Consider the following 12,549-nt stretch of genomic DNA (forward strand, 5'->3'; position numbering starts at 1 on the left):
AAAGGGGCCATTGTGAGCTGCTGGGGGCCTGGTGAGATCACGGAGCCGCTGGGAGTGGTGTGCACATAATTATAGCCCCAAATGTTGTTTCACAGACTTCTGTTCCATGCCCCCGGCCTTGTCCAGACCTCTCCACCCTTGTCGTCTGCCAGGGGTAGGATAGGCCCCACCTCTCTCCAGTGCCCCCTCCCCAACCCAGGCCCCTGAGTCAGTCTCCTCTCCCCCCACCCTCCTGGGCCCTACTCGCATGGCTGCCAGTGCCTGCCCTGAAAGCTTTTTCCCCTGAGAGCTCAGAAGATGGGCGATGGGGATGTTAGCTGAGGACCCAGCCCCATGCAGGCAATCGGGTCCGGGGACTTTGAGGCTCCGACTCTGAGAAGACAGCCTACAAAGAAACAACTTAGGCAAGTAGGGGAAAGTTTTCCCAATCCTCCCTCCCTCTTCCAGGCATTTTGGGATGGGATGGGGGTGCTTCCTGCCTCTGCAGCAATAGGTGGATGTTCAGCAAAGCAGGGGAGACCTGACCTACATCAGTGTCCACTAGCCTTAGACTTCAAAAAATAATCTGGGGTTTTACCTCTTCACTTAATTACAATAATAGTGCCAATAATTGTGCTATTTATTAAAGTCTTACTCTGTGCCTAGCACTAGGGTAGATATAAAATTAGGTCAGACTCAGTCCCTGCTCCACAGCATAAGTAATTCGATGAACAGGTTTTGAATCCCCCATTTTAGAGATGAGGAAACTGAAGCCCAGAGAAGTTAAGTGACTTGCCCAAGGTCATACAACAGGCAAGTGGAAGTGCTGGAAATAGAAGTAGAATGGGTTCACTGGCTTTCAGCCCCGTGGTCTTTCTGCTAGGCCACGCTGCTTCAACTTGTACTTCCCAAGTGCTTAGTACAGTGCTCTGCACACAGTAAGCGCTCAATAAATACGATTGATTGACTGATTCTTGGATGCCAGAATGGTGCTTTCTGGGGCTGCTCCTGTCAGCCACTCTGCCCTCTTGAGTTTAGCCTAGCTGAGTGAAGGATTGAATTAGCAACTTTATTTCCTTAGCTTTTTCTCTCCCTCTTTTGCCCTGTGCCGAAACATCCCTCTCTGAGCAGTTGAGGTAATTTTTGGCTCATTCAGTGCTCCCCCTTGTTTTGAGAATGTGCTATTCATCCGGGATCATTAGGAAGCAATGTTGAGCCCGAAAACTCTGCCTAGCTACCATCTGGACCTCCGTGGAGACCAGAGGGAACGAGGACCAGATGGACTTCTACGAGGCCTAGCAGAAAGGAACCGACTGGAGAGTGGCCCGTGGCTACCCAGAGCTCCTGCCGAGGGCTAGAAGGATGGGGCAGGATAGAGTTTTGCTAGGTATGGGCCAGTCTGGGTAGAGAAGCAGACGAGGCTCAGACCAGTGCAGTGACTGGGGCAGTGTTGGGTATCTATCTGCAGTATATTATACCTGCTCACAAGTCTGTATCGCCTTGCTGGATCCACTGGACTCCCAGAGGAATCCATTGAATTACGGGTGCCGGGGGCAAGATCCAAATTGGGAGAACAGCATGATGAGGGGAGATCTGGGAGAATGGAGAGTGAGGTATCGCTAGGAGGGTAGCTTGGGAGGAATCGAGAGGGTTGAGGAGTAGCCAGGGAAGAGAGCCGCTTAGAGAAGGAGCATGGCTCAGTGGAGAAGGAGCATGGCTCAGTGGAAAAGAGCCCGGGCTTTGGATTCAGTAGTCATGGGTCCAAATCCCAACTGTGCGACTTTGGGCAAGTCACTTCGCTTCTCTGCGCCTCAGTTACCTCATCCGTAAAATGGGGATTGACTGTGAGCCCCCTGTGGGACAACCTGATCACCTTGTAACCTCCCCAGCGCTTAGAACAGTGCTTTGCACATAGTAAGCGCTTAATAAATGCCATTATTATTATTATTATTATTATTAAGAGAGGTGGCAGAAGGAGTCGTGAAGCCAATTGGGAGGAGTTTTTGTGTGATGCGGAGGGACCTGGGGAGCCAGTGGGGGATTTTGAGGACAGACGAAGATTGAGCGATGCTCCAGGAAGGTGATCCGTGAGCAGAGTGGAGTACAGATTGGAGAGGGGAGAGGCTGGAGGCTGGGAGACCGGTGACGAGGCTGGTCCAGGAGTCCCGGTATGACCAGAACTTGTTCCAGAGTGGCAGCTATTGGGGAGGAGAGGGAAGGGTGGAACCAGTAGATGCTATGTAGGAAGAACCACCAGGTTTTGGCAGTAGATTGAAGGTGAGAATTGAAGTGTATTCACAAGCTCTGAATGTATGCGGTGTCCTCCTGAGACCTGAATTGGGCCAGGGTTGGCCGGGCCCTCAAACGCTTGCCTCTCTGCTCTCCTAACTGGCCTTGGTGGGTGGAAGTAAGTAAGAGGAGCTTCTGTGAGCCACTTGCCAGATGTGGCTCACTCCTGAGAGATGCCTGGGTCTTGGTAGAACAGGTCCCAGGTTTTGGATCCACGCAGGCTTTTCCCCTCGGCTGCCCTATCCTAATCCCTTCTCTGAGCAGTAAGCTGCAGGAGCCACCTCAACACAAGTTTTAGGAACAGCTGGGCTCGTTCTCCCTGCCCTCCCACATCCTGTCACGCCGCCCCCTTCCCCGACCAGGCTCATCCTGCAGTAACAGCTGCCATTTCCTCTGCCGGATGGGACTGTGGAGCCGAGCTCCCCGCGACCCCTTGTGATTTTCCTGAGAGGATGAGGACTTGACCCTGATCATGGGACTGCAGTCTTCACTGCTCACAATCTTGGCCTCACTCTTTCCTCCCCCAGCTCCCCTGTACTCAGCGAGACACCCACGCACACTCCTCTTGCCCTTTTCTCTCCCTCTCGTTCTCCCTTTCTCTCTCCTCATCCCTTTCCCCTTTCTTTCCCTCTCTTCCCCCTTCTTTCCCTCTTTTCCCTCCTCCTTCCCCCACTTCTTCTCACCCCATTCTCTCTCCTCCTCTCTTGATCCTGACTGCAGGGAGAGAGTCTGATTGCTTTAGGGGAAGGCAACGTGCTCTACACTTTCTTGTCTGTTTGCCCTTTGCCTGGTGAAGAGCCCCACATTCTTATCCAGAAAGGGAAGCAACTCCCAGACCTTTTCTTAATGCTATTTGCTAAGCGCTTACAATGTGACAAGCACTGTTCTGAGCACTGGGGTAGAGACAAACAATCAGGCTGGGCTTAGTCCCTGTCCCACATGGGCCTCAGTGTCTAACTAGGAGGCAGAACAGGTATTGAATCCCTATTTTTACAGTTGAGGAAACTGAGGCACAGAGAAGTTAAGAGACTGGACCAAGGTCACACAACAGGCAAGTGGCAGAGCCTGGATTAGAATCCGGGCTTTTTAATGGTATTTTTTAAGCGTTTACTATGTGCTTGGCATTATAGAGAAGCAGCGTGGCTCAGTGGAAAGAGCCGGGGCTTTGGAGTCAGAGGTCATGGGTTCAAATCCCAGCTCTGCCAATTGCCAGCTGTGTGGCTTTGGGCAAGTCACTTAACTTCTCTGTGCCTCAGTGACCTCATCTGTAAAATGGGGATTAAGACTGTGAGCCCCCTGTGGGACAACCTGATTGCCTTATAACCTCCCCAGCGCTTAGAACAGTGCTTTGCACATAGTAAGTGCTTAATAAATGCCATTATTATTATTATTATTTATAATAAGCACTGAGATGGACACATGATGATCAAGTAGGACACAGTCCACGGCCCATATGGGGCTCACGGCCTTAATGTCCTTTTTATAGATGAGGTAACTGAGGCTCAGAGAAGTTGTGTCTTGCCCAAGGTCACACAGCAGACAAGTGGCAGAACTGGGATTAGAACCCGGGTCCTTCTGACTTCCAGGCCTGAGCTCTAGCGGCTAGGCCACGGCTGCTGCTTGTAAGCTCGCTGTGGGCAGTGAACATGTCTACCAACTCGGTTATAGTGTACTCTCCCAAGTGCTTAGGGCAATGTTCTGCACACCAGAAAGATCTCAGTGAATACAATTGATTGATGATTGGTTCTGATTCCCAGGCCCGTTCTTTTTCCACTAGGCCATGCTGCTTCCTTATTGCTTCCCAAGTCAGGCATTATCTGACTTGCCCACGGGTGCCAACAGCTCCCCTTTTAAGGGGTGGATAAGTGCCCCCTTCCCTCTTTTCCCCATTGGAAGACCTCTCCATGCTTGGATTCACTTTTTCCTGCTCCGCCTCCACCAGGCAGAATCTGCACATTCCTTTTCTTTCATGATAGAAAAGTCTTCATCATCATCATCAATCGTATTTATTGAGCGCTTACAGTGTGCACAGCACTGTACTAAGTGCTTGGGAAGTACAGGTTGGCAACATCTAGAGACAGTCCCTACCCAACAGTGGGCTCACAGTCTAGAACGGGGAGACAGAGAACAAAACCAAACATACCAACAGAATAAAATAAATAGAATAGATATGTACAAGTAAAATAAATAAATAAATATTAACGCTGCACTCTAGGTGGCTCAGTAAATTATTGAGAAGCAGCATGGGCTATGGAGTCAGAGGTCATGGGTTCAAATCCAGGCTCTGCCAATTGTCAGCTGTGTGACTTTGGGCAAGTCACTTCACTTCTCTGTGCCCCAGTGACCTCATCTGTAAAATGGGGATGAAGACTGTGAGCCCCCCAGGGGACAACCTGATCACCTTGTAACCTCCCCAGCGCTTACAACAGTGCTCTGCACATAGTAAGCGCTTAATAAGTGCCATTATTATTATCATTATTATTATTATTGGTGTGATGGTGATAGGGTTTAGAACCTCTAAGACCTGTGCCTGACTAATTCATTCATTCGTTCAGTCGTATTTATTGAACACTTACTGTGTGCAGAGCACTGTACTAAGCGCTTGGGAAGCACAAGTCGGCAACATATAGAGACGGTCCCTTCTAGACTGTGAGCCCGCTGTTGGGTAGGGACCGTCTCTATACGTTGCCAACTTGTACCTCCCAAGCGCTTAGTACAGTGCTCTGCACGCAGTAAGCGCTCAATAAATATGATTGAATGAATGAATGAACGGGCTCACAGTCTAGAAGGGGGAGACAGACAACAAAACAAAACATGTAGACAGGTGTCAAAATCGTCAGAACAAATAGAATTAAAGCTATATGCACATCATTAACAAAATAAATAGAATAGTAAATATGTACAAGTAAAATAGAGTAATAGATCTGTACAAATATATACAAGTGCTGTGGGGAGGGGAAGGAGGTAGGGTGGGGGGATGGGGAGAAGGAGAGGAAAAAGGGGGCTCAGTCTGGGAAGGCCTCCTGGAGGAGGTGCGCCCTCAGTAGGACTCAACTCTAAGATGGCACCTCCCTATTCTGTGACAGTTTATCCCCCTATAAAGCCTCTGTGAAACTGATTTTTTTTTTAAATGAAAACTCGTCCAAGGTGAATAGATGGGCCTGTCCCAGGAGCCTTAGTGGAGAGCCCAATCGCAGCTCTCAGTTGCCTCCTGGGAGGAAGAGGAGGAGGAGTGGTGTGGGCATAGCACTGGGCCCTCCAAGGAGAACACCCTGATTCAGCAGCCAAACGATGAAATGAAATGCTGGTGGAGAGGTGAGTGGTGGCACCTACTCTAGATGTCTTCCCTCCAGGGCGTTTGCCATTACAGCCATTCCCTCAACCTGCCTCCTCTGATGTCTGGGAAAGGAGGGTCAATAGGGAGTGCATTTGTCCCTCTCTTGTCATCCTCCAAGTAATGGAGGGAGAAAGTTAAGTGTATATGGAGAAGAGGCTTTACCAATTCCCTCTTGTTGTTCTCCATTTCCTTCCCCATAGTCTTGATTCCCTTTGGTTGTTCCTTCATTTTCTTCCCCACACTCTTGCAAAAAAAAAGTCCCGTGTGTGACCCTTACAATGTACAAGATTGTACACTCCTTGAGGCAGGGATTGTGTTTAACAGTTCTGTTGTACTCTCCCAAATGCTTAGTTCGAGGCTCTGCACACAATGCCCAGTAAATGCCATTGACTGGTTGATAGACCATGCTCCAGCCCTCCTGTACTCTTTAGGAGTGACCTTGGGCTAGTCTTTACTGTGCAGTTCATTGCCCCAGGCTCCTCTTCTCTGGAGGACTGGTCTCCCTCAAACGTCCCAGAGCTGACAGACCAGCCCTTCCCGTTGTATTTCCCCTAGCCAGGCCCCCTGCAGAGAGTTAGGGAAACAAAGGGGCTACAGGAAGCAACAGGTTCCCAGCACGAGAGAACAGGAATGCCGAGCAAGTCTTGGGTTGAGGGGCAGGCAGGCTGGCCAGCCAAGTGAGCAGGGTAAGATCTGGGGAAATTTCTACCCTCTTCAGCTAGCCAGCCCTCAGCCCCCCAGCCCCAGCTCCCTCTATGCCACCATCCCCTCTCCTTATTTAGCCCCCGGCACCCGTTCGCCCACTATGATAAAAATGGCTCAGGCCGGACGTCCCTGGGGGAATGTGGAGCTGTGGGAAAGCTCCCAGCCTGCTGTGAGAGGACAAATCATCCAAGCTGCTTGGCCTTGTCCCCCTCCGACCTCTCCCCTGAGAACCCACCCAACGCAAGCCAGGTCCTGCCAGAGCCCCAAGGCTGGAGAGCGTCCGTGGCTGAGGAGCCGGCTGCGACAGAGGGTGAAGCCGGACGGAAGGGGGGAGGTCAGCTCATTCTGTGCCTCCTCAAGGACCAGAGCCTTCCACTCTCACTCCCGGCCTGCTGAAGGGACCGGATGCAGCAGGAGTGGCTCTTCTGGAATGCTGGGTCGGGAGCTGCCTGGAGCAGGGACTGTTTCCAGGTCTTTCCCCCTGTTGCTCCCATCAAAATTGGGAAACAAGGGCTGCTTCCCTGGACCACGACCATCATCATCATCAATCGTATTTATTGAGCGCTTACTATGTGCAGAGCACTGTACTAAGCGCTTGGGAAGTACAAATGGGCAACATATAGAGACAGTCCCTACCCAACAGTGGGCTCACAGTCTAAAAGGGGAAGACAGAGAACAAAACCAAACATACTAACAAAATAAAATAAATAGAACAGATATGTACAAGTAAAATAAATAAATAAATAAATAGAGTAATAAATATGTACAAACATATATACAGGTGCTGTGGGGAAGGGAAGGAGGTAAGAAGGGGGGATGGAGAGGGGGACGAGGAGGAGAGGAAGGCTCAGTCTGGGAAGACCTCCTGGAGGAGGTGAGCTCTCAATAGGGCCTTGAAGGGAGGAAGAGAGCTAGCTTGGCGGATGGGCAGAGGGAGGGCATTCCAGGCCTGGGGGATGACGTGGGCTGGGGGTCGATGGCGGGACAGGCGAGAACGAGGTACAGTGAGGAGATTAGCAGCGGAGGGTGCGGGCTGGGCTGGAGAAGGAGAGAAGGGAGGTGAGGTAGGAGGGGGCGAGGTGATGGACAGCCTTGAAGCCCAGGGTGAGGAGTTTCTGCCTGATGCGTAGATTGATTGGTAGCCACTGGAGATTTCTGAGTAGGGGAGTGATATGCCCAGAGCGTTTCTGGACAAAGATAATCCAGGCAGCAGCATGAAGTATGGGCCACGATGTTGGCTCAATAAATTTCTTGTGAACCTAGGTTACCATCTCAGGCCAGTCTCAATGGGTGGGTTTCTTGGCCCTGCCCATATTCCCATATGCCCATATTCCAGTAGGAAGGGCCAGTCAGAGGGCTTGGGGCTCTTGTCTGCACATTGTCTCTTGGCCTGGTGACGGTCCTGTTGACCAGGGGAAAAGGGTCCCCAGCCCAGCAGGGAAGCTAAACTCTCCAGCCCCACAAGAGCTTCTCAGCCTCCTCCCACTTCGTTCTAACATGGTTCCTTGGTTAGCTGGGCTGTGGAATGGAAGACTAGGCCCTGTCACCACCGCCCTGTGGGACCTAATCTCTCTGGGGCTCAGTTTCTGCACCTGTAAAATGGGGATGACTGCCCCTCCCTCTCAGTCCGCTGCACAGGGTAGAGAATGGACCCAACAGAAATTCCTGTGACTTCCTCGTGTATAATAGAACTCTTTAAGCCTCTTGTGTTTTATGATTAATTATGTGTGTATATGTCTGTGTGTTCTTTATTTCCCATTGGATTGTAGATTCTCTGATCTCTTTCCTCTGTAGCTTCACATTACTCTTAGTACATGGCTCTGTACATTGTGAACCCTCAAAATGACTGAAGTGCTTTGAACTCCTCAGAGAGGCAGACTGTGGAGTTTAAGGTCATGTGATTATTAATAATCTTGAACTCAGAGCTGCTTGTCCTCTAAGCAATGACTGTACCCCTCAGGCCCTTTCAGCCCGGTGGTCTCTCTTCCCAGAAACCATTTGTAGCTGGGGAGAGAATGATGAATTCTTCGCTGCCTGGAAACAGGGATCTGACCTTTAGAAACAGCTGGGATTTTTCTCTCTCAGGCTCCCTTTCACGGCCACTCAGCCCCAGATTGGTTTGGAGTAAAGCTTAGCCCCCTGGTTCCCCTGGGTCCCAGGAATAGAGTCGGCACAGGCCGAGTCTGGGTCACAGCTCTATAAACCCTCAGGGCCAGGGTGTGCAGCGCAGAATGAACCCTGGCCGGGTGGGTTGAATACAGCCCATTCCCAAATCTCCACAGTCCTCCTGCTTTAGAGATCTGGGTCTGGGGGGGCGAGGGAGCCAGAGTAATGAGGGGATGCTATGCAAATGTGAGCTTTTGTATGTGCACAGTTATAGGAGATGGGCTCCTGGATACTAGAACTGCAACCAATATTCATCAAAACCCACCTGGGCAAGGTGGGACCCTTTGAAAAGAGTGGTAGTAATGGTATTTGTGAAGTGTTACTGTGTGCAGAGAACTGTAATGAGCATTGGGAAGGTGTGCACAGGTAGGATTTGACACAGATCCTGTCCTTCAAGGGACTCACGCTCTATGAAAATAAGCCCAGATCTACTTCTGGCTTGGGTAGACTCACTTCTGGTCCAGCTCAGGGCTCAGATACCACAGTCCAAGGTCGGAGTTATCCTGGGCTGGCAGTGCAAGCAGCTCTCAATCAATGGTGGTGAGTGCTTAATGTGTTCATCATCATCATCAATCGTATTTATTGAGCGCTTACTATGTGCAAAGCACTGTACTAAGCTCTTGGAGAGTAGAGTACAACAGAGTTGGTAGACACATTTCCTGCCACAAGGAGCTTACAGTCTAGACAAGCAGCGTGGCTCAGTGGAAAGGGCACGGGCTTTGGAGTCAGAGGCTATGGGTTCAAACCCAGGCTCCGCCACTTGTCAGCTGTGTGACTTTGGGCAAGTCACTTCACTTCGCCTCAGTTACCTCATCTGTAAAATGGGGATGAAGACTGTGAGCCCCCCATGGGACAACCTGATCATCTTGTCACCTCCCCAGCGCGTAGAACAGTGCTTTGCACATAGTAAGCACTTAATAAATGCCATCGTTATTAGTAGTAGTAGTAGTAGTCTGGTCCTGGTTTTGGACAGGGGAGAAGGGCAGGCAACTGCTGGATGCTTGGATGGGTTAAGTTAAATGGGAAGGGGCTCTGGGGGTGGGTGATCCAGGCGCTGGAACGGAACTAGGGCAGGGTCTGTTGTTGCTTCCTGAGGAAAGGCCGTGATCTGAAAGCACCGAGCCAGAGCTCAGCAGGGCCTCACCTGGCCCGCCCTCGGCTCCCAAGAGAGCCGCTTCCTGTCCTGCCTGTCCCATTGTCCTCCCTCTTTTAAGGCGGCTCTCCTGGATGCTCACAGTCTAGCCCCCACTGCCCCAACTCCCTTCACTCAAACCCAGCACGGGGCCATGTCTCATCCTGACCACACTGGCCTTGCTCTCAGAGTCCTCTTCTCCTGCATGATATGTTAGACACCTCTGACTGTTCCCCCAACTCTTCCAACTCGGGCCACTTCCTTCTCCCAGCTTTCATTTTCTGGTGACTGAACCTGCAGCCGCATCCATTGGTCTGGAGCGCCTCTGCCATCCTTTGAACTCTGGTAGTCCTTACCCAGCCGTGGAGCCTGGGCTAGCTGGCCAGTTTTCTGCACTGCTGCAGACTGACAGAGTTGGGGTATATCTTCCCCAGCTCCTGGATCCCAAAGGGACCAAGCAGGTGGCACAAGGGCGTAGCCTCGCTTAGGCTCTGGTACCTCCATCAATCCTATCAATGGAAAGTCTGGCTCCTGCTGCAGCAGGGCTTGATTTGTACGGATACAGGAGGTACCTATCCTTCCTTGTGTCCCACTCTGTCCTCTGGCACTGGCATGGAGACAAGCAGTGTCTCTGATGGGGAGAAACCTGGGATCATGCTGGTTCGTGCCACTCTGGCCAGCATCGTGGCTGCTGGCATCTGCGGGGCCCCAGGCGCCCAAGTAAGTGGGTGGGGGAGACAGGAGGCCCATTGTGTCCTGGGGTGAGGGGAGCCACATAGCTGAGCAGGATCCGTGGCCCGCGTGGGTGGCTGCAGGCAGAGTCCCCAGGGCTTGCCAGTAAATATTCCCCGGGCTGCCATCCCTCCGGGCATTCCCCAAAGCGGCTGCTGATTCCCCACATCTCTGCTTCCACCCCTCCGTCCCCACCCAGCTGGAGGTCACCCTGGACCTGGCCGAACGGCGCCGGATCCGCTCGGCCATCCGGGAGCTGCAGCGGCAGGAGCTGGAGAGAGACGAAGAAGCCCTAGCCTCCAAGCGCTTCCGCTCAGAGCGCCAGGAGAACAAAGAGAACTGGCTGCAGTGAGTATCAGAAGAACGGCGGGGCTGAGGAGGTCGGGAGGCCGGGAGGGGGTGAGGTGAAGGAGGCCAAGAGGGGACGAGGGGAGGGTGCCCAGGGCTACGTCTCCCTCCCTGAGGCGAGTTGTCTTCCTGCCTCTCAGAACTGTTTTTGCCCCTGGAAGCTGGGTTCCTCCCGGCTCAGAGACAGCATCAAGCTCCGCCAGCCAGGCTGGGGGTGGATTTCAGTCAGTCAGTCACTAAGCAATGTGGCTCAGTAGGAAAGAACCCGGCCTTTGGCGTCAGAAGTCATGGGTTCAAATTCCGGCTCCGCCAATTGTCAGCTGTGTGACTTTGGGCAAGCCACTTAACTTCTCTGGGCCTCAGTTACCTCATCTGTAAAATGGGGATGAAGACTGTGAGCCCCCCCCCGCCCGTGGGACAACATCATCACCTTGTAACCTCCCCAGCGCTTAGAACAGTGCTTTGCACATAGTAAGCGCTTAATAAATGCCATCAAAAAAAAGTCACTTAACTTCTCTGTGCCTCAGTTACCTATCTGAAAAATGGGGATTAAGACTGTGAGCCCCATATGGGACAACCTGATCACCTTGTGTGTCCCACCCCAGCATTTAGAACAGTGCTTCACACATAGTAAGTGCTTAACAAATACCATCATTATTATTATTATTATTATTTATTGAACACCTACTGTGTGCAGAGCACTGTACTCAGCAGTTGGGGGAGTACAATATAACAGCATAACACACATTCCCTGACTACAGTGAGCTTACAGTCTAATAATAATAATATAATTAATAATAATTTTGGTACTTGTTAAGCGCTTACTATGTGCAAAGCACGGTTCTAAGCACTAGGGAGGATTCAAGGTGATCAGATTGTCCTATATGGGGCTCACAGTCTTAATCCCCATTTTACAGTTGAGGTAACTGAGGCCCAGAGAAGTGAAGTGACTTGCCCAAAGTCACACAGCTGACAAGCGGCGGAGCCGGGATTTGAACCCGTGACCTCTGACTCCAAAGCCCGTGCTCTTTCCACTGAGCCACGCTGCTCCTCTAAGTCTAGAGGGAGAGACTCAGTAGCATAAATAAATAAAATTTCAGATATGTATATAAGTGCTGAGGAGCTGGGAGCAAGTCAGGGCGCCGCAGAAGGAAGTGGAAGAAACGGAAAAGAGGGTTTATCCAGGGAAGGCCTCTTGGAGGAGATGCGTCTTCAATAATACTCTGAAGGGGGGGAAAATAATTGCCTGTTGGGTTTGAACAACTGTGAGCCCACTGTTGGGTAGGGACTGTCTCTATGTGCTGCCAATTTGTACTTCCCAAGCGCTTAGTACAGTGCTCTGCACATAGTAAGCGCTCAATAAATACGATTGATTGATTGATTGATTTGAAGAGGGAAGGCTTTCAAGGCCAGAGGCAGGACGTGAGTGAGAGTCTGGCGTTGAGATAGACAAGATCAAGATCTTCTATCAATCAAACAGTTGTATTTATTGAGCGCTTACTGTGTGCAGAGCACTGTACTAAGCACTTGGGAAGTACAAGTTGGCAACATATAGAGACGGTCCCTACCCAACAGTGGGCTCACAGTCTAGAAGGGGGAGACAGGGAACAAAACAAAACATATTAACAAAATAAAATAAGTGGAATAGATACGTACAAGTAAAATAAATAAATAGACTGTGAGCCCGCTGTTGGGGAGGGACCGTCTCTATATGTGGCCAACTTGTACTTCCCAAGCGCTTAGTACAGTGCTCTGCACACAGTAAGCGCTCAATAAATATTGAATGAATGAATCGAAGTACAGTGAGAAGGTTATGAGAGGAGCAAGCTGGGTTGTAGTAGGAGAGCAACGAGTGGGGAGG

General features: G+C 51.0%; 1 protein-coding gene across 4 annotated transcripts in view; it reads left to right on the forward strand.

The window, feature by feature from the left end:
- The window catches only part of SMTN (smoothelin), a 58,558-nt gene that overhangs the window by 12,796 nt on the left and 33,213 nt on the right, over positions 1-12,549 (forward strand). For all 4 annotated transcript variants that reach the window (XM_038762411.1, XM_038762413.1, XM_038762415.1 and 1 more), the window contains exon 3: positions 10,540-10,688. In XM_038762411.1, the coding sequence (XP_038618339.1) occupies positions 10,540-10,688 (149 nt within the window). The remainder of the gene's footprint in view (positions 1-10,539; positions 10,689-12,549) is intronic.

Source organism: Tachyglossus aculeatus, chromosome 21 (assembly GCF_015852505.1).
Source record: "Tachyglossus aculeatus isolate mTacAcu1 chromosome 21, mTacAcu1.pri, whole genome shotgun sequence".
NCBI classification, from domain to species: domain Eukaryota; kingdom Metazoa; phylum Chordata; class Mammalia; order Monotremata; family Tachyglossidae; genus Tachyglossus; species Tachyglossus aculeatus.